At 34.6% G+C, this 24,079-nt stretch overlaps 5 protein-coding genes across 7 annotated transcripts; 3 read left to right on the top strand and 2 right to left on the bottom strand.

The window, feature by feature from the left end:
• The first annotated feature begins 615 nt into the window (after positions 1-615).
• Positions 616-3,312, top strand: LOC115708718 (uncharacterized). The gene is made up of 2 exons (XM_030636717.2): positions 616-2,056; positions 2,144-3,312. Exons 1-2 carry the CDS (start codon positions 1,054-1,056, stop codon positions 3,208-3,210), a joined length of 2,070 nt encoding a protein of 689 aa, XP_030492577.2. The 5' UTR covers positions 616-1,053; the 3' UTR covers positions 3,211-3,312.
• A 2,193-nt stretch (positions 3,313-5,505) lies between these two features.
• LOC115709626 (disease resistance protein RGA2) lies at positions 5,506-10,906 on the top strand. Of its 3 annotated transcripts, XM_030637769.2 has the most exons (4): positions 5,506-9,162; positions 9,253-9,775; positions 9,921-10,007; positions 10,377-10,414. In XM_030637769.2, the coding sequence occupies exons 1-2, from the start codon at positions 5,766-5,768 to the stop codon at positions 9,747-9,749; spliced, it is 3,894 nt and encodes a 1,297-aa protein (XP_030493629.2). In that variant the 5' UTR covers positions 5,506-5,765; the 3' UTR covers positions 9,750-9,775; positions 9,921-10,007; positions 10,377-10,414. The 3 variants fall into 3 exon arrangements, with proteins under 3 accessions (XP_030493629.2, XP_060967440.1, XP_030493628.2); XM_030637768.2 differs by having other exon boundaries at positions 5,510-9,775; XM_061111457.1 differs by lacking the exon at positions 9,921-10,007 and having other exon boundaries at positions 5,508-9,824; positions 10,349-10,906.
• Positions 10,907-11,017: 111 nt separating this feature from the next.
• LOC115709627 (uncharacterized) lies at positions 11,018-12,806 on the bottom strand. Its single transcript, XM_030637771.2, has 2 exons — positions 12,589-12,806; positions 11,018-11,402 (listed from the first exon to the last, which is right to left on the bottom strand). The coding sequence occupies exons 1-2, from the start codon at positions 12,668-12,670 to the stop codon at positions 11,179-11,181; spliced, it is 306 nt and encodes a 101-aa protein (XP_030493631.1). The 5' UTR covers positions 12,671-12,806; the 3' UTR covers positions 11,018-11,178.
• Positions 12,807-14,865: 2,059 nt separating this feature from the next.
• Positions 14,866-16,398, bottom strand: LOC115710303 (uncharacterized). The gene is made up of 3 exons (XM_030638668.2): positions 16,232-16,398; positions 15,360-15,654; positions 14,866-15,173 (listed from the first exon to the last, which is right to left on the bottom strand). The coding sequence occupies exons 1-2, from the start codon at positions 16,372-16,374 to the stop codon at positions 15,369-15,371; spliced, it is 429 nt and encodes a 142-aa protein (XP_030494528.2). The 5' UTR covers positions 16,375-16,398; the 3' UTR covers positions 14,866-15,173; positions 15,360-15,368.
• Positions 16,399-17,494: 1,096 nt separating this feature from the next.
• LOC115709860 (alpha-N-acetylglucosaminidase) lies at positions 17,495-23,766 on the top strand. Its single transcript, XM_030638092.2, has 19 exons — positions 17,495-17,963; positions 18,584-18,657; positions 18,773-18,984; positions 19,154-19,275; positions 19,759-19,844; positions 19,962-20,056; positions 20,196-20,277; positions 20,371-20,477; positions 20,564-20,594; positions 21,091-21,208; positions 21,391-21,441; positions 21,698-21,807; positions 21,882-21,984; positions 22,097-22,195; positions 22,320-22,430; positions 22,527-22,774; positions 22,861-23,098; positions 23,226-23,304; positions 23,402-23,766. Exons 1-19 carry the CDS (start codon positions 17,754-17,756, stop codon positions 23,635-23,637), a joined length of 2,412 nt encoding a protein of 803 aa, XP_030493952.2. The 5' UTR covers positions 17,495-17,753; the 3' UTR covers positions 23,638-23,766.
• The last annotated feature ends 313 nt before the right edge of the window (positions 23,767-24,079 follow it).

The raw sequence follows: 24,079 nt of genomic DNA, 5'->3' as shown, positions 1-24,079 counted from the left end.
TTCGGTGTGATAGCTTAGAGGAAATTCCAAGTTGGATCAATGACTCTAATTTGCTTAAGACAATTTCGATCAAGCTATGCCTCAAGTTGACAATATTGCGTGACAAACTTAGCCTCATTACCAGTTCAAAAAAGGTGGAGATTGAGAACTATACTCGAGTTTCTCACATTGCAACCATGCTTAAAGATCCACTCCCCTGCTGTTTCAGGTATTGTTTATCAGTTTTTCAATTTTCTTTCCTATTAGTTAAAAATGTTGTTCTCTTGCTTATGATATTTTCATTAACAACTTGTCTGAATATATTCAGTGTTAACTTTTAATGGATGGAGAGAGAAAATAATATTGGAGATCTCTTATTATTGCCTGAAGAAAACACACACTTTAATATTTTAATAACTTGCAAGAAGAAGAAGAAGAAAACTTATTTATCATTATTACAGATTCTCTTGAAGCATGCATGAAGAAATCTTTGAGCTAAATAATTGTTTTTATGATAAGCAAACTTGAAGTCACTTGCTTGGTAACCATGGATATTGGAAAACAATCATTCTTGTAATGGTTCTTGGATGATAAAACATGCCTATAGCTCAAAAATGATTTTGCTGTGTTGGCTTTGTTTGTTTTGTGTTTTTTATTTCTGAGACATTATTGTATTATGATTTCATGGTTTGATGAATGAATGTATGGATAGTGCCTTGGGGTTTTTTCAGAATATGATTATTTTATGATGCTTTTTCCCCTTGGTAACTAAGTCCACCCGATGAGCTTTCTGATTCTGATTGATTCTGATTAGTTTGTTCTTTTGTTTCTTTAATAATCTTACTTAAAAAAGCTTTTGGAATTAGCCAACAAAATATTTCCTTACCTTTATTTGTGGGAACCAAAAACTTAGCCTAAGTCCAAAAAAATAAGGGAGCCCACCAGAAAAGAAAAGAGAAAGACTTGTCCTCTATGCAATACCACCATTAAACAAGTCAATTATACCAGAAGACTGATTGCATTTGTTACTAGCCAACTTATCATCATCATCATCACTCTACAACAGATTATTAGATGGTACCAGTTATTCCAAGTAAGGTGAGAAAGATATGGGAAATATGGGACCTGAGAGTGTGCATCACCACAAGCCTCTTACTCCAAGCCTTCTTGCTATTATTAGCACCTTCACGCCAAAGATCAAGAAGCAACCTTCTCTCAAGGTCTGTTTGGGCATCTTACTTGTTAGCTGACTGGATTGCTGCTGTGGCCATAGGACTAATCACCAAAAGCCTTGGCAACAAAACTGACCCCGAAGGCAACGATGACCTTTTCGCCTTATGGGCATCTTTTCTTTTGATGCATCTTGGTGGCCCTGATGGCATTACTTCTCTGTCTTTGGAAGACAATGAGCTATGGATCAGACACCTCTTTGGACTCTTCTTGCAAGTTATGTCAGCTGCTTATAGCCTCTACTTGACACTGTCTAACAACAAACTATGGTGTATAAATATCTTAGTTTTTATTGGAGGGAACATCAAGTTTGTAGAAAGAACTTTGGCTTTGCGTCTAGCAAGCTTGGACCGATTTGGAGCCACTACATTGCCAGATCCAAATCCTGGTCCTGATTACCAAGAAGCTGAACTAGTCTACTCTACAACAAGGTCTGTTCAGGTTCAAAGTTCCATAGCAGAGATGATGGTATCGACCGTGCCTGGTGGTGTTAGCAACTTTGGTAGTACTGACCCCATCTCTGCTATTGAAGGACCACCTCAGAAGAATTTAGATGAGATGAAACTACTTGAAGTATCATATTCCTTCTTTGGAACTTTTAAGGGACTCATTGTTGGCTTCCTTCTCAGCTCCAAAGATAGAGAGTCAAGTCGAAGTTATTTTCTCCACGAAACAGCTACTCGCGCGTTTAGATTGGTTGAGTACGAGCTCAGCTTCATGTACCAAGTTCTCCACACCAAGGCAGTTGTCATACATGGAAAACTTGGTTACTTTCTTCGCTTCATTACTATTTGCTCCACACTTTTGGCCTTTTTGCTTTTTCTTTTCACTCAAAAACATGGTTTTGGTAAGTTTGAAATTGATGTCACTTATGCCCTTTTCATTGGAGCTGTCCTCCTTGATACCATTTCTGTTGTTAAACTAATCTTTTCAGATTGGGTTTTCATGGCAATCAAAGATAATCAAATCATTAGGCATGTTCCAGAAGCTATATTAAGAAGAAAAAGATGGTCAGGGTCAGTTTCTCAAAAGGACATAATTAGTCATTGTCTAGCACCTAAGATGGCACCCCAAGACTTGGCTAGTTATGTCGATAAGCATGGGATTTTAAAGACAATGGAAATGATGTTATGTAAACTTTCTTACTGGAAAACAGTGGATAATCATCTCAAGCATTTTGTTTTCCAAGAGCTGAAGAATAAATCCAAGAAGGCAATTAATTTGAGAGATGCAATAGAGACATGTTCAGAAAGAGGAGAGGCTGCTCTGTTACAGAATTCTTCAAGCTATATAAAACTGAAATGGAGCATAGGTGAGTTCCAATATGCTGAGAGCCTTCTTCTTTGGCACTTAGCTACTGAACTATGCTATAATGATCAGGCCAATTCAAGTGTTGAAGAAGACCAAAAAATAGGAGGAGGAAACATTTGGCAACTCTTTGCTCAACGTTGTTGTAGAACATGTGTTTGTCAAGGCCACAAAGATGATGACCAATCAAGTGGAAGTGATAATAGGAATATTTGCAAGGTGATTTCGAATTACATGTTCTATCTTCTGGTGAACAAGCCAGTGATGTTGGCACCAGTTTTGGGGAACTGGAACATAGTGTTTAGAGATACTTGTGCAGAGGCCAATAGATTTTTCGAAAAGCACAAGCTTTCAAGTCATGGGAAAGCTTGTAAGAAGGTTCTGTCAGTGAAACCGAAAGTTAGATCGAGAGCTGTAAAGGGTGAGAGAAGCAAGTCTGTGTTGTTTGATGCGTGTATTCTTGCACAACAATTACAGAATGAGGAATCACAGTGGAAGATTATGAGCCAAGTTTGGGTGGAAATGTTGTCATATGCTGCTATTAATTGCAGACCATTCATTCATGCACAACAACTTAGCAAAGGAGGAGAGCTCTTGACTTTCACATGGCTCATAATGAATCACTTGGGTTTGGGAACACAATTTGCCGAGCAAGAACAACAAGCTGGAACAAAGATGGTCACAGTCATTTGATTGAGTAAGAAATTGAAATCATGTCATATATAATAATTAACCAAATTGTAGTTGGACTTAATTTATGTAATTAATTAATCAAATGACCATTTTTGCTACACATTAACATGTGGGGAGTACTGGCATATTCTCATTTGACCAATATTAACATCAAAATAAAGAATTAAGAGTTTCCATTAATATCATTCTACCCTTTTCTTTTAATATGATCACTGTCATTATTGCCACATCATCACGCCAAAAATATGAGTATTGCAACACAACATAATTGGTATGTATAAGTGTGGAAAAACTTAGGATTGTGTAGGAATTAATGCCCTACACCACAGCAAAGGAAAACCATTCAAAAGCAAGGTCAATTTAGTCCTTTTACCCAGTCAAACCCTATGTTGACTATCAATGGTTCAAAACCCCAAAATGACAGCCCATTGTCATTAACCTCTTGTCGTATATACTATTCCAAGAAACCCTAAATACCTCAGATATATATATATACCAGAAATGCTAAAGGGTACCACTGATGCCTAGCACCCTCCTACGTGTCAATATCGTTATTAGTCCAACTAAATATCGGGTCCCATATAATTTAATATAATAACTTTTAAAGAGTATCACTAGCCAATCGCAACGCGACATTTCGAGAAGGTGCTAGGCACCACTGGTGCCTTATAGCAATGCTCTATATATATATATTATCTTTAGCATTTAAACACACACTCGGCACAAGCAAAATAAACCCTAACAGAGCATTATCCTCTTCGTCTTTTGAATTTTTTAAAAAATTAGTTTAAAAAATTAGAAAACAAAAAATATCAAATTCTTATTTTCAATTTTCAAAACAATTTTTCTTTATCTAATATATTATATTTTGTATTTTTTTCACATACTTGGATTCTAGACTCGGAACCTAACCGAACCCAAACACAGACCCAGACCCTAGACCCTACACCCGACCCTACACCCGAATACCGGACCTGAACCCCAAACTCCGAACCTCAGACCCGGATCCCGACCTCGACCCGAACTTTGACGCAGACCCCAGACCTCAAACCCCGACCCGGGTGCTAGACCCCAGTTCGAACCACGACCCGAACCCGGATCCAAAACCCGAGGCTAGGCTCAAGGTCCTTGGTCGTGTCCGGATTCGAGGTCTGACTCCAGGTTTGGGATTTGGGGTCCGAGCCCGAGTTCGAATCTGGGGTCGGGGTCGGGTCCGAGTCCAGGTCTGGGTCCAGACTAGGGTCTAGGTTCGGGTTAGGTTCAGAGTAGGATGAGTTCATGTCATGGTATGGTGTAAAATATTAAATTTTTTTAGTAAGAACAAATTTAAAAATAATTTTAGAAAATTTGTGTCACACCATTAAATTTTTAAAATGACAAAACTGTTTTTATTCTCACTTTTGAAAACATAATTATAAAAACTAAAAACTGAAAAATACAACCAAACAACTTTTTATAATACAGCTCCTGAAAAAAAGTAGTTTTAATACACTCTTTATTTGTTTTATGTCTAATTTTTCTTTTATTTGTGAGGCTAAAGTGATCAACACTTGTGTTGTGAGATTAGGATAAGTGTTATAATGTGGCACTTGTTTATTAGTAGAAATCACCAACAATTATAAATACTAAAAAAACAAATAGATGAGTGAAGCCACATGGGGGGAGTTGTAATGAATGCATTGCATTAAAATATCTCCACATAGAAACAAACACAAAAAGAAGTTCTACCGAGTAGTTGTTGTTGTTGTTGTTGGGTCCAAACGAAACGACATAAAGTGACTGTCTTAGTCGTAGTGTCGCTTTCTACTTTGTAATTTCCTCTCCAAATCAAATGTATCTTTACTAACGTCAAATAACACTCTACCACTACACTTGAACACTTTTGTTTTTGCATATTTATCTTATTATATATATGGCGTGTTTGTTTGGAATTAGTCTCCCTCTCTATTTTATTGAGCTTATGAATTAGCTGTGCACGCACTTAGAGTAGATGATGAGCTGGTTTGGATGAAAGAATTTTCTTTCTTTCCTTATCGATGTACTGAACGCTGATTTTTTTTAATAAAATTTAGTTCATTGTTCAAAAAAAAAAAAAATGCCATATAGACTATACATAAAAATGAAAGTTGTTCATCTATAGAAGAATGTCTCCTAAGAAAAATAAAAACAAACACAATTACTAAGGAGTCTCATTCAACTAATAATATATTTTTTCATAAATTGATGTAATTTATTATCGAGTCTCGTATATTTTAATTAAATAAATAATATAATACCAGTGGTGCCTAGCACCTTCTCGACATGTCACGTTGCGATTGGCTAGCGATACTTCTTAAAAGCTATTATATTAAATTATGTGGGACCCGATATTTAGTTTGACCAATAGCGATATTAACACATAAGAGGGTGCTAGGCACCACTGGTGCCCTTTAGCATTTCTCATTAACTAGTGAAGGGAACACTTTGGAGGAAATAGCTAGCTAGTAGCTATTGTCTTAGCTTCTCATATATGAATTGCTAAGTATCAATAACAAAGCAATTAATGCTATTTTATCATGGCTCATCATGGATACTTGTTGTCCCTTGCAGATGAATTGCTTCATTTGCATCTCTTAAACTTTGAGGTGTTAACATTGCAGAAGGGCACTGTTGCTGTTGTTGCAGAAGAGTTGTCACGTCTGAAAAAAGATGTTTCTTTTGTCCAAGCTCTACTTCGTCAAGAAGCTCTCTTATGGGTTCAAAGCCATGATTTTGAAAGATTACTTCTCAGCCTTGAAACCCCACTTGCACGTATCATGAATTTGGTAGTGGAAATGCAGGTTGTGGTGGGTTGTAGAAAACGTGATAAAATAATGTCTTCACCCAAAAAGGTTCTCACTTTCTTCTCATTCTCCTCCTTAAGCTCAAGCCCATTTCATTTCAATCACGATTACAAACTCGACTTGTTCAAGGCAGTGACAGCAACAGTTCATGAGATTGTTATAAAAATAAGAAATCATGAAACGTTTCATAAACTTCACGAAACTCAGTATTTAGATCATTGTAAAGAAGAGGATATTATAGGGAGGAATGATGACAAAACAGAGATAATCAAACTTGTACTAGATGATGATGATGATGATGATTTTAGGGTGATTCTCGTTATGGGTGTTCCAGGAATAGGAAAAACAACACTTGCTCGGATTGTTTATAATGATGATCAGATTCAAGAAAAGTTTGAGCTTTATAGATGGGTTTTCATGGGTGATGATGCTAACTGTAATAGTACAAAGATTGTCATGAGACTTGTTGAAGGTGAAGGTGTACCAACTTATAATTGTAATCCTCCAATGGATCGATTGCAGAAGGAATTAAGAAGAGCAATAAGTGGAAAAAGATGCTTGATTGTGATGGATGATATGGTTGATGAGAATCCTCTCAATTGGGTTGGCTTAAAAGACATGTTAAAGGGTTGTGCTAAAGGTACTTGTGTTTTAATAACCACTTGTAGTGAAAAGGTTTATGACTTAATAAGGCGAACTGGTTCTGGTTCTGTTAAGTCTTACAGTTTGGATTGTTTGAGTGAAGAAGATTCTTGGGTTGTTTTCAAAAGACAAGCTTTGTTAGATAAAGATGAGAAGGATTTGGGAGAATTGGAGGTAATAGGAAGAGAGATTGTTGCGAAATGTGAAGGAGTTCCTTTATCACTACGTGTAATCTCGCTTATTCTGCGTTATGATGTTTACAACCTTCTTCCATGGGTGAAATTTAATGATGTAGAAATGATTAATGAAGAGGTTAAGAGGTATAAAGGTCTGGTTTTTCCAAATGCTCAAGAGATCAGAGTTGCGAATTCGGGGTGGAGGCAAACTCAGTCTTTTGTACCTCAAGATATGGTTGTTGGGAGAGATGAAGAGAAACAAGAAATCATAGCAGAGCTGTTGAAAAAGAATCATGAAAAAGTAATGGTCATTCCTATTGTGGGGAGTGGTGGATTAGGAAAAACAACACTTGCCCAACTCATCTTCAATGACAAGAAAATCGAATGCCATTTCGATCTCAAGATCTGGGTGTGTGTAACTGATGCCTTTGATGTAAAAGCAATTGTAGAAAGGATTACTCAATCCATAACAAGTAATTACTTTGAAGAACTTGGCTTTGAGCAATCTGTAATTCTACTTCGCCAAGAAATAAGAGAAAAGCGGTATCTACTCGTTCTTGATGATTTGTGGAATGAAGATGAAATCAAATGGAATGAGTTAATATACTTGTTATCAGATGGTGCATATGGGAGCAGAATTATTGTAACTACACATAGTAAAAGAGTTGCAGAGATTACTGGTATGAAGCATCAACATGAGTTGCAGATACTTGATGAAGAAAAGTCTTGGTTACTATTCCTGAAAGTGGCTTTTGTGCAAAGAGAACATCCAACAGACCCTGAAATTATCAAAATTGGAAAAGCTATAGTGAAAAAGTGTGGGGGAGTTCCACTCATCATAAGGACAATAGGAAGCATAATGTTTTCTAAAGATCCTGAAACAGAATGGCAATCTTTCTATGATGAGGAGCTTTCAAAGGTAATAGAAAAAGAATCAGATGTTTTAGCAACTCTTCATTTGAGCTATGATCATTTGCCAACTCCATTGAAGAAATGTTTTGGTTACTGTGCACTTTTTCCTAAAGATTATGAATTTGATGTGGACACACTCATATCTTTGTGGATGTCTCAGGGGTTTATTGAATGGAGACAAGATGTTGAGAAATTAGGATATGAGTATTTTATGGATTTACTAAGAAGATCTTTCTTTCAAGAAACTAAGAAAGATGAGTTGGGAAACATAAAACAATGCAAGTTGCAGAATTTAATGCATGATCTTGCAAGAAAAGTGGCTGAGAATGATTGTGCTACCTTAGGTTTAAAGGAGGACAAATTTGACAGCAAACATCATCATCTTCGCCACGTGTCGTTCGATTTCCATTTAGATTCATCCTGGCAGATTCCAATTTCATTAGCTAAATCGAAACAGATTCAGAGTTTGATTTTGCCTAGGCAATTTCGATGGGAAATTGAAGGAAGATCAAGTGAGTCAATCTGTGATGTGATTCTGAAACTCAAGTGGTTAAGGATGTTGGATTTACATAATTCTGGAATTAAAGTCTTACCAAATTCTATTGGTGAGTTGAAGAATCTCCATTATCTTGATCTTTCTCAAAATGTGAATATCAAGTTATTGCCAAGTTCTATTTGTATGTTAAGAAAACTGCAGACTTTGAAACTCAATCATTGCAGTAATCTCCAATCATTGCCTAGAAGCATTACCAAGTTAAGAAGGCTAAGAAATCTTGAAAATGAGTCATGTTATTCTTTGACTAACATGCCACATGGACTGCATCAACTATTTCAACTTCGAAGATTATCAGAGTTTGTGTTGCTGAGTAATGGCATTAGCAGCAGTTCTATCTCAAAGAAAAGTGGTAAGCTTGATGAACTAGGTGCTCTAAATGACTTGGGAGGCAAGCTCAAGATTAAAAATTTGAGATTTCCCAAAGATGATAAGACAGCAAAAGCAAACTTGTATGAAAAAGAAGATCTTTTATCTTTAATCTTGATTTGGGACATTAACTCTTCCATCAATGAAAATGATTGTGAAGAGGCACTAGAAGATCTTGAGCCACATCAAAATCTCAGAGAACTGTCTATATCTGCTTATGGTGGTAGTAAGTTTCCGAATTGGCTTCCATTGCTTCAAAAGCTTGTGAAATTATCTTTATCGAGATGCAACCGCTGTCACTGCCTACCACCACTGAACCGGTTGCCAAATCTTCAAGTATTGGTATTAGATGAGTTGATGGAGCTTGAATACATTGTGGATGAATCAACAACAACAACAACATCATCATCATTTTCGACCTTGAAAGAGCTTCGGCTTACTAATTTGCCAAAACTAAAGGAATGGTGGAAAAATGCAGGTGATCAAAATGCTACATTTACTTGTCTTTCCAAATTGGTTGTTGAGGATTGCCCATGTCTCACTTCCATGCCTTTGTTCCCATGTTTAGAAGAATTAGTACTGAAAAACACTTGTTGGGGGCCTTTCAATCAGACTATGGCAGCTGCAAAAGAAGAGAAAACATCTGAATTTCAAGCATCATCATCAACTACTACTTTCACAGTTGTTCCTCTCTCTAAATTGAAGACACTACATATCATTGCCATGGATATGTCCACAGGTGATCCAAACATATGGCAGTCCCTTCCAAGCCTCCGTTCTGTGACATTGGATCATATTGCTGACATACATAATCAGCTTCAAAAACTTCAGAAAGTGACTAATCTGCAGCAACTCCACATATGGCGCTGTGATAGTTTGAAGGAAATTCCAAGTTGGATCAGCAATGTCAAATCGCTTAAGACAATTTCGATCAAGCTATGCCCCGAGTTGACAATACCTCGCGAAAGACTTAGCCTCATAGCCTCTTTGAAAAAGGTTGAGATTGAGGACTGCCCTCAAGTTTCTCACATTGAAAGCATGCTTAAAGATCCCTTATACAACTAATTGTTCTCAATCCTCTCATCTTTCAGGTATAAATTGTTGTTGATCTGTCTTTAATTACATATTATATACTCTTTTGTGAAGCATGAAGATGAAACATGCCTATAGCTTCATCATATTATCTTACTGATATGGTTTTGATGATTGATTTTAAAATATTTCATGTATATTCAGGTGGAATTGTGTTGCGTGGTTGATGTTGTTGTTGCTTCTCAGGCTTGTTTTTCTGGATTTTCCAAGTTGTTGGTTGTTTTCGATCTTTTTTTTTTTTTTTTTTTGAAATGAAATAGCAACTTCATTGAATTAATAGCATTCTGAATACAAGAGAGCCTTTAAATCGGCCCAAGCATTATGAACGAAAATGCTACAACCAGAGGAAAATCGAGCATGCCTAGCAATAGCATGAGCAACTCGATTGGTTGATCGTTTAATAAATCTTATTTTAACATTAGATAGAGAAGTCAGTAAATGACAACAGTCCTGAATAACCAATCCAAAAAGGGAAGACATTCTCTGCCCGCTTCGGATTGCTTGGACAGTGATAAGACTATCTGTCTCAAGCTCTACGTTGTGCCAATTTGTGCTCTTAATCCAGCTAAGAGCTAAGAGCTTCGGGTTGTTTTCGATCTTAATAATGAGTACTTTGTACTTTATGTCTTCTAGAATTTAGGGTAAGATGAATGAGGTTTCAACTCAAAATTAATTGGCGAAAGTTTTTTAGTTTGGCTCGTCTTATTTTGGACCGGCAGCACTTTCAGTGCAAAACAAATCATAACCTGATTCTGATACTAACCAATTGACAATGAAAAGAGTAATCCATTCATCTTATATATAACAATTTATTTTCACACATTAACAATGTAGGACTAACTCTAATATTATTAATTACAAACTAAACCCTATATTAAATTATAAGTTGTACTTTATGACATATATATTTTATGAGTTCCATTACATTTTCTTATTTTCCCTACTTATCTAGGTCATAAGGCAATATATGTATCTTTTCATTCCAGTTTATCATGTATATTTGGTCATAAGGAAATTAGTATAGTTGCTCTCTGGGTCACTTCTTCCATTGAGGCCCCTATTCCGCAAGTGTTCTGTTGATTTTTCTTCCAAAATCTGCTATACGAATCACAATGCAGTAGTTTTTCTAACATTATGACTGAAACCAGAATTGATATTTGATATAGCATCATGCCAACACCCATTTCTTAAGAGCTTACAGTTTAAAGCCCCCATTAAATTAAGATAAAGATTATAATGACTGCGCTTTCAAAAGGGTAAGTTCAATTAACAGCAAAGAGTTTGAAAACAAAACCGAGAAAAAATATGAAATCTGCAAAATGATTGCGACGACAAAAGTGTACCAGAAAGGAATTCAGATGCCATTAACATCCTTATTATGAACATTTTTTTAAGAATTAATCTAAGCAGAGGCGGTCTTCTTTTGCTGGAAAATAACAGCGTAGACTGGAACGAAAACACCAATGCTAAAGGCAGTAAAGACAGCAAGAGGCATCTTCACTTTCTGATACTTCATCCTGTCCAAATTGTACATGTGCTTTGCATGAAGGTAGTATTCGTAATCGTCATGCCCGTGTCCTCCTCCACCCATTCTCTTCACTCCGGTTGAGTGAAGACTTCTAGTACCTGGCCACAGACAAATATTGCAGCCTATTGTGGTTAGTCCACACACTTAGTATTTGTATTTTGTAGGAAAGAATATCAAGGAAATTTTATCGCATAAATTATGAAAATTCTCTTGAAGAGTAGTAGTAGTTAGCACATTTTTTGCCACACGGGAAATCCTTACGGGATCAAAGCCAAATCTAACATATAAAGATACAACAAGCAAAAAAAAAACATTCTAAAAAGAAGTCAATACTATAGAACAATTACACCGATTGAACAAATTCCATATGCATTTACTGTCGACATGTAAAACATTCTAAAGAATTTGGAGTTTCTACATATGTATCGTCTAAAACAACAATTTTTATCAGCAATAGCAAGGAAATAAACTTCATAGAATTTGAAAATGAATAGCCAATGCTCAAGCAACCCTTGAAACTCAATTACAACTGTGAAAGATTTCCAACCACAGAACAAGTCACTCCCCAAACTTCTCAGAAACATAATCTTAACAAGTTTCCAATGTCAACAACCGAATGAGCTATACTTATACGCTAAATACACTAAAAGGGATCACAAAGGACATAAACTCCTAATTCAACGAAGCAAATATACAATAGCTTTTTGCAAATGACTCGAGAAAATTAGCAAAATGACATATCCATGTTATGTTACACTTAATTCTGCTAAATTCATTTCTGAGATCGTCATTCCTGCAAATCCTTTCTAACTACACTAAAATTATATAAAATTCAGTTAATTTATATCAAATACAGTACCAACACTCTTAAATCATAATGCTTCTTCTCTTACCTTTCTTTACAATCTGAATCCACCATTAGACACCCAATTCTACAATTTTTTACAATTTGAATTTCAAACCCATCATAGCTCACTAAGCTTCCTAAAAATATTTCCACAATCCCTTCAATTGAACTCCCCCGAAGAATCCATACCCTAACATCTCCAAATAGACCCTAAATCGACAAAACCTAACCCTAAGTCCACCCCTCCAAACAATCAGATAATAAATAAACCCGAAATTTCAAAGCTTTAATAAGATTCAAACAAGTGATCTGAATCAATAGAGCAAGGAGAGATTTAAAATCAAAATTTTAGCATTCCTTTGTAATCCTATAATTGGAACCAAACAAAACGACATATAATTTAATAAATAATACTACGGAAAAAGAAGAGGGTAAACCTTGCTTGAGGAAAAGGGTGGATTCGGATGAGGAAGCGATAAGCTGCTTGGCGATGGATCTGAGACCGTTGTTTAAGGCCATGGCTGCTGGTAATGGTGCGCACAGAACAGAACAGGGTTGAATCGAATGCCCACTCAAACAATTTTCTTAGGGCTTTTTCTTTTATATTTTTCAAGCTATAGATGACAGAAGAAAGAAAGACCCCTTTTTTAAGAGTAATTTAATAACAAAAATTTTACATTGCTAAAATTTTAAAAAAAAAATTACAAAAATACTTACCGACAAAAAAAATTATTTTTACGCTTTAAATTTAGATAAATATCATTTTGGATCTTGTGTTTTATAAAAGTTATCAATTAAACTCTCTGTTTTGTTAAATAATAAAATGGATCCTGTATTTTTTAAAACTGTACAAATAGGACCCTGAACTGATTTTTTGTCAAAATAAAACTTAATAATAATATGATCTAGAGATGTCATGACAAAACTAGTTATATTTTCTGTATCTGTTCGTGTTAGAAATTGTCTCAAAGTTAGTTATATTAAAAAATAAAATTATTAAAAATTGAACTCTAGGTCCCAAATTTTGATTTTTTTTATGCTTACATTTGGTTAAAAAATTTCTCCTAAACTCATAATAACTAATATTTGTAGGATATGACAACTTTTATGATATCCCTAAAATACACCCTATTTACATTACCCCCATTTACACAATCGGACCCCCCTCATCAGACCTCACATCGGACCCATCAGACCCCATATCAGACCCATCGGACCCCCCCCCCCCCATCAGACCTACGTCTCCTACCTCGCAAACACACAGTTTCATTTGACCTCATCGAACCTTGCCCAAATCACAGATCTGAGATTCTAAAAACTGAAAAACGAAACACAAACTCACCTTTGACATTATGTCCAATTTGGTTGGGGATGCATCGTGGGTCAGTGGGGGTCTACGGGGTGGTTCGTCGTGGGTTGGGATGTTGAAGGGGCATGTTCAACGAATATATATATATATAGATATAAATAGAGAGAGAGAGAGAAATGGGGTTTGAAAACTAAAAAGGGTATTTTTGGATTTAATGTAAAGTGAATCTATTTTTAAAATTTTGAAATGTATAAGTTTAGGGAATTAATTTTCCCCATTAGTATGCATAAATAATCAAATTTTCCTCCTATTTTTACCATTTTAGAAAATATATGGTCTATTTTGTCCTGAGTAATTTGCGGCAAAACCCCCTCAATTATCAATTTAATTGCAAAAAACCATCCAATCTCATATTTTGGTGGGAAAACCCTCCAAAGTACTGTTCCATCATTTTTAAGGTGGTATCTGTCCAGTCTCGTTAAGTCCTAATTTTGCCCACGTGGCAATGACAGGTCACTAAAAATTTATCCTGCGTGGCCATATTTTACAAAATAAAAATAAAAATAACAATAAAAAATTTAAGAGTAATTTGCGGCAAAATTCTCCCAACTATCAATTTACTTGCAAAAAACCATCCAACCTTAAAGTTCTTTGGATAGTTTTTTGCAAGTAAATTGATAGTTAGAGGAGTTTTGCCGCAAATTACTCTTAAAATTTTTATTTTTATTTTGAAAAAGACTAATTAGTAATTTTTTCCCCCGAACTTTACATGTACTAAATCGTGCCCTCTAAACTTTTTTGGCCGTTAAAAATTCCCCTCGATAGTTAAATTTAAGGACTTTTGTCTAATTTTAGTAAAAAAATTCTAACATGGATGAAAGTTCAAAGGCATGATTTAGTACATATCAAAGTTTGAGTGGCATGATTTGGTAGATATCAAAGTCTGGGGAGCATTGTTTAGTACATAAACAATCAAACAATAAAATTGAATGAAATTAAACAAAAATCCTTAAATTTAAGGATCTCAATAGTTCAGAAGAATTTCTAACGGCCAAAAATATTCAGGGGGCACGATTTAATACATGTCAAAGTTCGGAGGAAAAAATTACTAATTGGCAATATTAGATTTATGATGGGTGGATTAGCAATATTAGAATTGGCAACTATCAAGCAAAATACAACCATCTCTTTCAATTTTCTTTCCACTCATTTGTACAAATCAGAATGAATTGTTCTGTTCAATTTTTCTGAAGCTTTGATTCTTAATTCTGTGAAAATAAACTCACATCTAATGCAGCACTTGCCAACTCAACAATTGTCAACCTCTCCCTCCCCATATCATAAGGAGCATAATTTACAGTGAACTACAGATTCAAATAAAACCGATCATTTATGAAGAACAGAATGATAAAAGAAGGTATCAAATCAATTATTATTCACTATAACATGTATATATTATCACTGGTTGATCCTTAAAGTACATCAAAGGCCTCAACTAGTGATGACCCTTTACTTAATAATAATGATAATCTCTACCAAAAATATCACTCACATAATCTCCTCTCCTGGTATTTACCCAATAATAATGTTTTTTTTTCACAAGTAGTCAAAAACCTCTGTCAAAACTTGAAAGGAATCTTCCATTATCAAAACTTGGAAAGAATCCTCCTTCCATTGCTCTGCCACCTCCAGCCATGGATGAACAAGTTTAAACTGTCCAAATAAGCAAGATTACAATAAATAATTGTATATAAATATCAATAAAAACATTCTGATTGGTTTTGAATTGAAACCCAAACTTGGAAAACATAACTAAAGGTTCAAACGAAGTATAATGAATCATATTCATACAAAAAATAGTAATTGATTAAGGGGGCAAAGAGTTGATTAGATATGAACCTAGAATTTTCAAGCAACAGTAACAGGCTGCTGTTTAGGTGGGTCAAGACCCTTCTTTGTCTGATCAGATTGGACTAAGAAATCCTCCATGTTGTAAATGACAGTAATATAAAGAGAACAACTGGGACAGCGAGCGATCTCCTCGCCGAGTTTAAGATCATCTTTAGTAATTTGGAACAAATCTCCACACGGGCAAGGGTATGTGTACGCCTTCAGCTCTTCATTCCACTCCATATCTTCGATCTCCACATCGTCATACGACATTGTTTCTTCTTGTTCTCCTACCTCCCTCAAACTTTTGATTGAAATGAAAATTTATGAAAAATAGTGTCTTTATAACAAGTAAAGTATTACCTTCAATATTCATGTAAGTGCTAAGTCCTAATGATTATTTGGGTAAAACAACTTCAAGAACAAAATGAATGTAGGGCAAACCCTTGCTCTGTCTGCAAACTATTACAGCAGAGCGGCTAAAGTAGCCCCCAACAAAAGTTGATGATATGCGTCCAACGCACTATTGTGCGCCACGATTTAAACCTCTCCCGTGGAATACCACGCCACCCCTTCCTCAAGAGGTAAGCGCTCGGCCTCGGACGCGTATTTTCTCAATTCAAAGCTCTCACAATATTTATTCAAATACATGTTCATAAATCAATCAATCAATATCTACATAAAAAGATTATAATTTTACTATTGTAGAATGAGTAATAGAGCTACCTAAGAGATTTTAAATTTTAATTTTTGGATTTGGAACAGATCAAGGTTAGAAATTTAATCATTGATATCAAATATTACAAGTTAAGATTCGGTTCGTCAGTGGGTGTTTAGATTAAAACCAAAATGGAAGAAATTGCAGAAACTGAAAAACTGACCTGATTTGCGATAGAGAGAAGTGTGCAAGGTTTGGGTAGAGTCCGGCAGAGTGAGATTGAGGGTGGCGGAGTGGTGTGAAGGAATATGAAACCCTAGCTCTGTTTTTCAGAAAGAAAAACCCTAACTCTGTTGTGGAAAACATTATGAACAAATCTATTTATTTATAGAGTAATTTTCTAAGTAATTGATAGTTACAAAGAAATACTTAATTTTAATTTTTTACGGTAATAATAATACATAAGTTATATTTTTGCAACTCTGTAGGTGCCTAACAGTTAAAATATGAATTGAAAAAAAATAAAAAATATTTATATATATAAAGTTATATATTCTATGTAAAATAAATATTATTTAAATGTGGTACACCTATAAGTTGTTCGAGTGTAAATATGTGACCGTCAGTAGTCGCGAAGAAAATGCTAAGTGTGATGATTCCGAGACTGTGTAAGTATGGAACTACATAGTTAAAGAGAGCTTAAATAGATTAATTGGTACTACATATATTAACAAGATGGATCTTCTTTTCGGTAGCCCATCATAAAAGAACTCCAAAGTTAAGTGTGCTTCAACTGAAGTCATGTAAAATCTTATATATATCAACAAGATACATCTTCTTTTCGGTAGCACTTTGTGAATTTGATTGAATTAGATTTGAGTTACTATGCAGATTGGATTGGATCTAAAATATGAAATTCACACTTAACGCAGATCGGATGCACTATGAACAAAATAGTGCGGATTAGATCGGATGAACACTCCTTAACGTGATCCTTCTATCACACTTTACTCAATTTTTTCGTGAAGACACAATGGATAGTAGTTGACAAACTTATGCAAATTATATACTTTTCAACTTTTTTACCTTAATGATTAAATATCTAAAATTAAAAATATTAATTATTATTAAAAAAAATCTTTAATTATATTATTCATTAACCTAAAAAGAGTGAAAAGTATATAATTTGCATTCATTTATAAATTATTATTCAATGTATCCCTTGAATAGAGTGATGAGAGGATCACATTAATGTAAAAGTTATATTTTGAAAGGTATTATTAATAAGTTGTATATCTTAAGGGGTACAACTTAATATTATAAGAAATTTATGAAACAAAAATACTAATTATTCTATATTATAACTAATTTTCCATAAATAAAATAAAAGAAAAGCAATGGTTTTTCATTTATTTAATAAATTTAATTGATCCGGTGTAGCAAGGTCTATGATAAGCGTCTCACGTAGCCATTTTAAAAACATTGACTTTCAAACGTTGAAAAAACAATTCATCATTATCCATCTGCTAACATTATTGGAATCTTTTGATTATTATGTAAAACTATAATCAAATCATATAATGCCCACCTTATTTTGTATTACATAGTAACCCCATTTGGTGTGATTCTTCCTCCTCCAACCATTCCATAACTAAACCATATATATGGTACATTTCAGTTTCAGCAAACTGAGCTGTTGATTCAGTTTTCCTCTGAAGATAATCAGAGGAGGAAAGCCAATAAAGATGTCAAATTTGATGACCCTTTTGCTAGTTTTGAGTTTGCTACTTGTCCCAGTAGCTTTATCTGAACCAGAGGCCATTCAGAATCTTCTTCTGCGTTTGGATTCCAAAAGAGTATCTGCTTCAGTTCAAGAACTTGCCGCTAATGCTCTTCTCAAGAGATTGCTTCCTCCTGCCCATGAAGCCAGTTTTGCCTTCAAAATTGTATCCAAGGTTCAATCTTTACTTACTATTTATCTGATTCTTAAGTGGGTTTAATAGATTTCTCTTCAATGCTTCTAATTTTGCTAGGACAGCAAGTTGAATAACTAGATGTAATCAAATTGCGATTTCAAATTTTTGGTAGTTGTGATCATATAATGTTGTGTTGTGTTTTGCTTGCTGAGGAAAGACATGAATTAATGTATTTTCTTACAGCATAATCACTTAAAGTTTTGAGTTTATAAGACATAAAACCAGTTACATCAATACCAATACCGACTCTGTTAGTATCTTAAATTTGTAACTAAGTTTAGTTTTAAATTTATTGGAAGAAGATTTTGGAACAACTGATACTACATGTTTCCGTTTAGACTTAATAATATAGAATCTCAACCTTACACTATTGGAGTTTGTACTAATGAAACTGGATGAAAATTATAGTTTTACTAACTTATAACTTATGTTGCTAAGAAAATCATTGAGTTTATCCCCCGTTACAAACTCATTGCTGCGAATTTGCATTTGAAATGTTTTTATTGCTTGCTGAGCAGAAACATGGGTTTTTATTGATGTTGCATTTATTTGATCTTATGTTACTTAATTAAGCTGATTTTCTAAAAATCTAATATCAGGATGATTGTGGTGGACAAAGTTGCTTTATATTACAAAATCACAAGCCATCAAGCCAAGATGGACCTCAAATAATGTATGTGGAATTGAGTTCTTTAGTTTTTGTAAAAAACATTTTATCACAATAGAGTATCTGCTATATTGTATGACTATGCAGCCTGATTTAAGGCTTCATCTCATGTTTCTAAAAGAGTCAAAGGGACCACTGGAGTAGAACTTGCATCTGGCCTTAATTGGTATTTAAAGTATTGGTGTGGAGTTCATATTTCTTGGGACAAGACTGGTGGCAGCCAGATAGCTTCTATTCCTAACCCGGGTTCTCTACCGCCTTTAAAAGATGGGGGAATCGTAATAAAACGGCCAGTTCCTTGGAACTATTACCAAAATGTTGTTACATCCAGCTGTAAGTGTGGACTCTTTCTTATTGCTTTCTTACTGCAAAGTAGCTAAAGACTGTTAAGAGAGAAAAGTCCACTCATTTTGCACTTGCTAAAGTTGGCAGGAAAATGTTGTTGCTCTCAACATTGGTTGATATAAATTACCTCACATGGTTACTTCTCATTGTTTAACAGATTCCTTTGTTTGGTGGGATTGGGAAAGATGGGAGAAAGAAATAGACTGGATGGCTCTTCAGGGGATTAATCTGCCTTTAGCATTTACTGGACAAGAAGCCATTTGGCAAAAAGTTTTTATGGTATGATTAGTGGCTTGGTAATTTCTAGGTAGAACTTGGCTGCCTTATCCCACAGCCACAGTAATTGTTTGAATTTAAAGCTTTGTTTTTATGATAGATTTAATAACACCAAACATAGCTTTTATTCAATTACCAAAATCCTATTATGGGATTACTCACACATGAACAATGTGAAGCAGAATACACACACAAGTTTATTTTTTGATAGATTTAATCACACCAAACATAACTTTCATCTAATTACCAAAACCTTATCATGAGGTTAAAGCTTGGACACTACTAAGGAATTTGAAGCTTTGTTACTCTCTGATACATGAGACATGAATAAGTCAAAAAATTTAAAGTTCACTGTATATTTTTTGTTGTTTTTTCCCTTTATGATAACAATGGACATTTGTTGAATGCTATAAATGCAGGAACTTTGATAATCACTTGTCTTTTATTGAACTTTAGTATCATTTGACTGAAAAAGTTTGATTCCAGGATTTTAATATCAGCAAGGAAGATCTCAATGACTTTTTTGGTGGACCTGCCTTCCTTGCATGGGCTCGGATGGGAAATTTACATGCGTAAGTATCAGATTCAGATGCATGAGTACTGATTTCGCTGACATTTCATGAATTAAACTTGTTTTATTAGCATACACTTATGTTTGTATAAAAATCGAAACTATACGTGTTATACAGGTGGGGTGGACCGTTATCACAAAATTGGTTGGATAATCAATTGAAATTGCAGAAGCAAATACTTTCCCGAATGCTAGAGCTAGGCATGACTCCAGGTGATGCTGAGCTCTGTATTGGCTAATATGCTATGTTTATAGAAGTTTCTTTCTTCATATGAATCTATTATATATTAAGAAGGTTTCACTTCAATGAATTGACAGGCCTTGTTTCATTTGACGTCTTCTTCTTTTTCAGTTCTACCATCGTTCTCTGGAAATGTTCCGGCAACATTGAAGAAGATACGTCCTTCAGCTAATATTACTAGACTTGGCGATTGGTATTTATACAGTTCTTGTTCTTTTTTCGTTTTCTCAGCCTACTTCCAAGTTCTGTTTCTCAGCTAAGAATTCCATCTCTTTGTTATCATTAGGAACACTGTCAATGGCGATAAGCGATGGTGTTGTACTTACCTTCTTGGACCTTCTGATCCTTTGTTCGTTGAACTTGGAGCTGCTTTCATTAAAAAACAAATTGAAGGTATATTGGTTTTTTGTGAAATAATATTAATTTGTGTTACCATTGACTAATTTTTGCTGATTAACATTTTGCATGTAATGCTGCAGAATATGGAGACGTGACAGATATCTATAATTGGTAATTCTTCGCATTTGCATTTTATTAGAATAAGGTGAATGGAGTTCCATCTCAAAACAATTGACAATGGGAGGAGTAGTCCATTCCTCTTATATATTGTATTATCTTTCTAAATGTGGGACTCTCTAACATCCCCCTCAAGATAGTGTCTATTTTATATTCTCACCATCCTGCACATAGTCGCTAGAGATTTTTTTTTGTTTGTTTGTTTTTGCTCTGATACCATGTTAGAATTTAGGATAAGGTGAATGAAGTTTCATCTAAAAACCAATTTGCAATGGGAGGAGTAACCCATTCCTCGTATATATGAAATTTAGTTTAACACATTATCAATGTGGGACTCTCTAATACTTAACTTGCTAGGATTGGAGAAAATTAAACTTTCATCACATCATCATACTTTCATGTATCATTTTACTAGTAGTTTGTTGGTAACAACTTTAGAGGTGATTAGTGATTGAAAACTTCACTGAATAAGATAATACAATGTATGCAGCGATACATTTAATGAAAATGCTCCACCGACAAATGACACTGCGTATATTTCATCGCTTGGAGCTGCCGTGTATAAAGCAATGTCTGAAGGTGACAAGGATGCTGTTTGGTTAATGCAAGTATGTTTCCCTTTCTTCCCCAAACATGACATTAGAATTGTTTGGAAAGTTCTTTGGATTGAAATCATTTCGCCAGTTCCATTTAATGTTTTAGGATTTCTCACCATGACCATGATTTTGTTTGATGAAGAGTTGACCTTGACATTTATCATCCTATTGCTGACATTTGTGTAATTTTGCAGGGTTGGCTCTTCTATACAGACTCTTCTTTCTGGAAGCCGCCTCAAATGAAAGTACGAAACTTAATAATTTTGTTGGTTAAGTTTTTGTATTTTTCATTGAATATTGATAAGGTTATTTTAAACAAGAATAGTTTTCATGATGACATACAAAAGAGAGGATGAGCTTTTAATATTTGAGTATATGCATAAGCGTCACGACTTTGGAGGAAGATTGATACGAGACACGCATAGTGTGTCTGAGAAAGAAGATTGGATCCATAATGATATACCTTCTGTTGATTGATTTCATTACAACTGATATTTGCAGGCACTTCTACATTCTGTCCCATTTGGGAAAATGATAGTTCTTGACTTATTTGCTGATGTTAAACCTGTATGGAAGACATCTTCTCAATTTTATGGCACACCTTATGTCTGGTAACTAACTGATCTTTACATTTCAATAAGATGGGCAACAAAGTCTCTCTTTTATAATTTTGGTGAGCAATCAGGTGTCTATTACACAATTTCGGTGGAAATATCGAAATGTATGGAGTATTGGATTCAGTTTCTTCAGGACCAATCGATGCTCGCACCAGTGAGAATTCTACTATGGTATATGTCAATTTACAATTTCCTCCTGTACTTAATTGTTTCACTGAATTAGACATTATATTCAAGCAAGTAGCAATCTTCTTGCTATTTAAATAACTTGATGTTGCAATAGGTTGGTGTTGGTATGTGCATGGAAGGAATAGAGCACAATCCAGTTGTATATGATCTGATGTCCGAAATGGCCTTTCGAAGTGAAAAAGTTAATGTTCAGGTACCCATGTCAGCCTTTCTATTCATTATTGTAGAAACTTTTAATTCCTTTACAATTTACTTTATTTCTGTTCTGATCAAAAGTTTTCTTTCTGATCATAATTGTATATCAAATGCTTCTAAAGGAATGGCTGAAGTCCTATACTCATAGACGTTATGGTAAAGCGGTTCACCAAGTCGAAGCAGCTTGGAAAATTCTTCATCAAACAATTTACAATTGTACCGATGGAATCGCGGTATGTCAACCATATCAATTCTTGTTTATCTCACTGTTTTTAACAGTTATGATTTGCTTTTAAGGCATCTTAATAATGGTGAATAACTTCTTTCAGGACCACAACACAGACTTCATAGTAAAATTTCCAGATTGGGATCCACAACCAAAACAAAGATCAAACATTTCAAGACATAATCGGATGGAAATGATTTCGAGAACAGATGGAAAAAGAAGATTTTTACTCGAAGAAACTAGCTCTGATTTGCCCAAAGCACATTTATGGTATTCTACTCAAGAGGTGATCAATGCCTTGAAACTATTTATTGACAATGGTAGTGAATTTGCTGGAAGCCTTACCTATAGGTAAGACGATTTTTCGAATATGCTCTCTTTCATTATCACTATTTTTCTCTGAGATCATTTTCTAATTATGCATTCCATTGTGGAAGATATGATTTGGTTGATCTAACAAGACAAGTGCTCTCAAAGTATGCAAACCAAGTATACATCGATGCAGTGCTTGCTTTTCGACAGAAGGATGAAGATGCTTTTAAACTTCATAGCCAGAAATTCGTTCAACTCATTACCGATATTGATGTGCTTCTTGCTTCTGATGATAATTTTTTGCTTGGAACTTGGCTTGAAAGCGCGAAAAATCTTGCTGTTAATCCTCGCGAAAAACGGCAGGTAAGTTTGAAAGATTTCTTTCATGGTTGACACATATCAACACTCCCAACAAATTTGGGATATGATATTTTCTATTCAAGGTGGTGATCTCATAACAAGTTTTTTTTTGTTTGTTTGTTTTCTTCAGTATGAGTGGAATGCAAGGACACAAGTAACAATGTGGTATGACACAACAAAAACTAATCAAAGCAAGCTACATGATTATGGTAATGTCATAAAATGGACTCACCATAATGTTTGTTACCTCTTTAACCATCAACAATTTTAGTTGTTTTAACTTTACATTTGTCCTTATCAATGTAGCAAATAAATTCTGGAGTGGCCTGCTGCAAAGCTACTATCTACCAAGAGCTTCTGCCTATTTCAACTTACTCTCGAAAAGCTTGCTCGAAAATGAGATGTTCCAATTGGAAGAATGGAGGCAAGAATGGATATTATTCTCTAATAACTGGCAAACAGGCACAAATACTTATCCAGTTAAGGCCAAAGGAGATGCACTTGCCATTTCCAAAATGTTGTATGAAAAGTATTTCAGCTGAAAATGACTGGTTTCGGCTTGTAATATTGCTATCAAACTTGAGGGTGTTAATATTTAGTACCCTAAGTTGGTAACATTATTTTCCCAAAAATTTAAATCATAAGTGATTTATTACCGTAAAAGCTTTAAATTGAACCAGTTTTTACATACTATTAGGGGTAGCAATTCATGTTTGTGGGTCATATTCGTGCATGTTGAAGCTTAGGTATTATAAGCAAATGTCAAACTCAAACTCGACTCATTTATTAATCGTGTCAATAATTAAAATTCAAACTCAACTAGTTTATAAACGGGTTTGAGCTGACTTGACCTGTTTATATAAGAAATCAAGTTTAATTTTAGTTAATTTATCAACTAATAAGTTTTAACATGTTTACAATTTTATCATGACACAATTATGAGCAATTTAACATGTTTATGTCTTATTTAACTTAAAAAAATAT

This window comes from Cannabis sativa, chromosome 3 (genome assembly GCF_029168945.1).
Source record: "Cannabis sativa cultivar Pink pepper isolate KNU-18-1 chromosome 3, ASM2916894v1, whole genome shotgun sequence".
NCBI lineage: Eukaryota > Viridiplantae > Streptophyta > Magnoliopsida > Rosales > Cannabaceae > Cannabis > Cannabis sativa.
The sequence above is the reverse complement of the archived record's forward strand: the minus strand, read 5'-3'. Positions and strand labels throughout refer to the sequence as shown.

Bases quoted from the DNA above. Each gene is read 5' to 3' on its own strand.
- LOC115710303 (XM_030638668.2), bottom strand. From the start codon at position 16,374: ATGTTTTCCACAACAGAGTTAGGGTTTTTCTTTCTGAAAAACAGAGCT. The intron at 15,655-16,231 runs GTCAGTTTTTCA...TTCAATCAAAAG, and splicing joins TTCTCTCTATCGCAAATCAG to TTTGAGGGAGGTAGGAGAAC.
- LOC115709627 (XM_030637771.2), bottom strand. From the start codon at position 12,670: ATGGCCTTAAACAACGGTCTCAGATCCATCGCCAAGCAGCTTATCGCT. The intron at 11,403-12,588 runs GTTTACCCTCTT...GTCTGTGGCCAG, and splicing joins CACCCTTTTCCTCAAGCAAG to GTACTAGAAGTCTTCACTCA.
- LOC115709860 (XM_030638092.2), top strand. From the start codon at position 17,754: ATGTCAAATTTGATGACCCTTTTGCTAGTTTTGAGTTTGCTACTTGTC. The intron at 17,964-18,583 runs GTTCAATCTTTA...ATCTAATATCAG, and splicing joins CCTTCAAAATTGTATCCAAG to GATGATTGTGGTGGACAAAG. The intron at 21,808-21,881 runs GTAACTAACTGA...GTGAGCAATCAG, and splicing joins TATGGCACACCTTATGTCTG to GTGTCTATTACACAATTTCG.
- LOC115709626 (XM_061111457.1), top strand. From the start codon at position 5,766: ATGGCTCATCATGGATACTTGTTGTCCCTTGCAGATGAATTGCTTCAT.
- LOC115708718 (XM_030636717.2), top strand. From the start codon at position 1,054: ATGGTACCAGTTATTCCAAGTAAGGTGAGAAAGATATGGGAAATATGG. The intron at 2,057-2,143 runs GTAAGTTTGAAA...TAATCTTTTCAG, and splicing joins CACTCAAAAACATGGTTTTG to ATTGGGTTTTCATGGCAATC.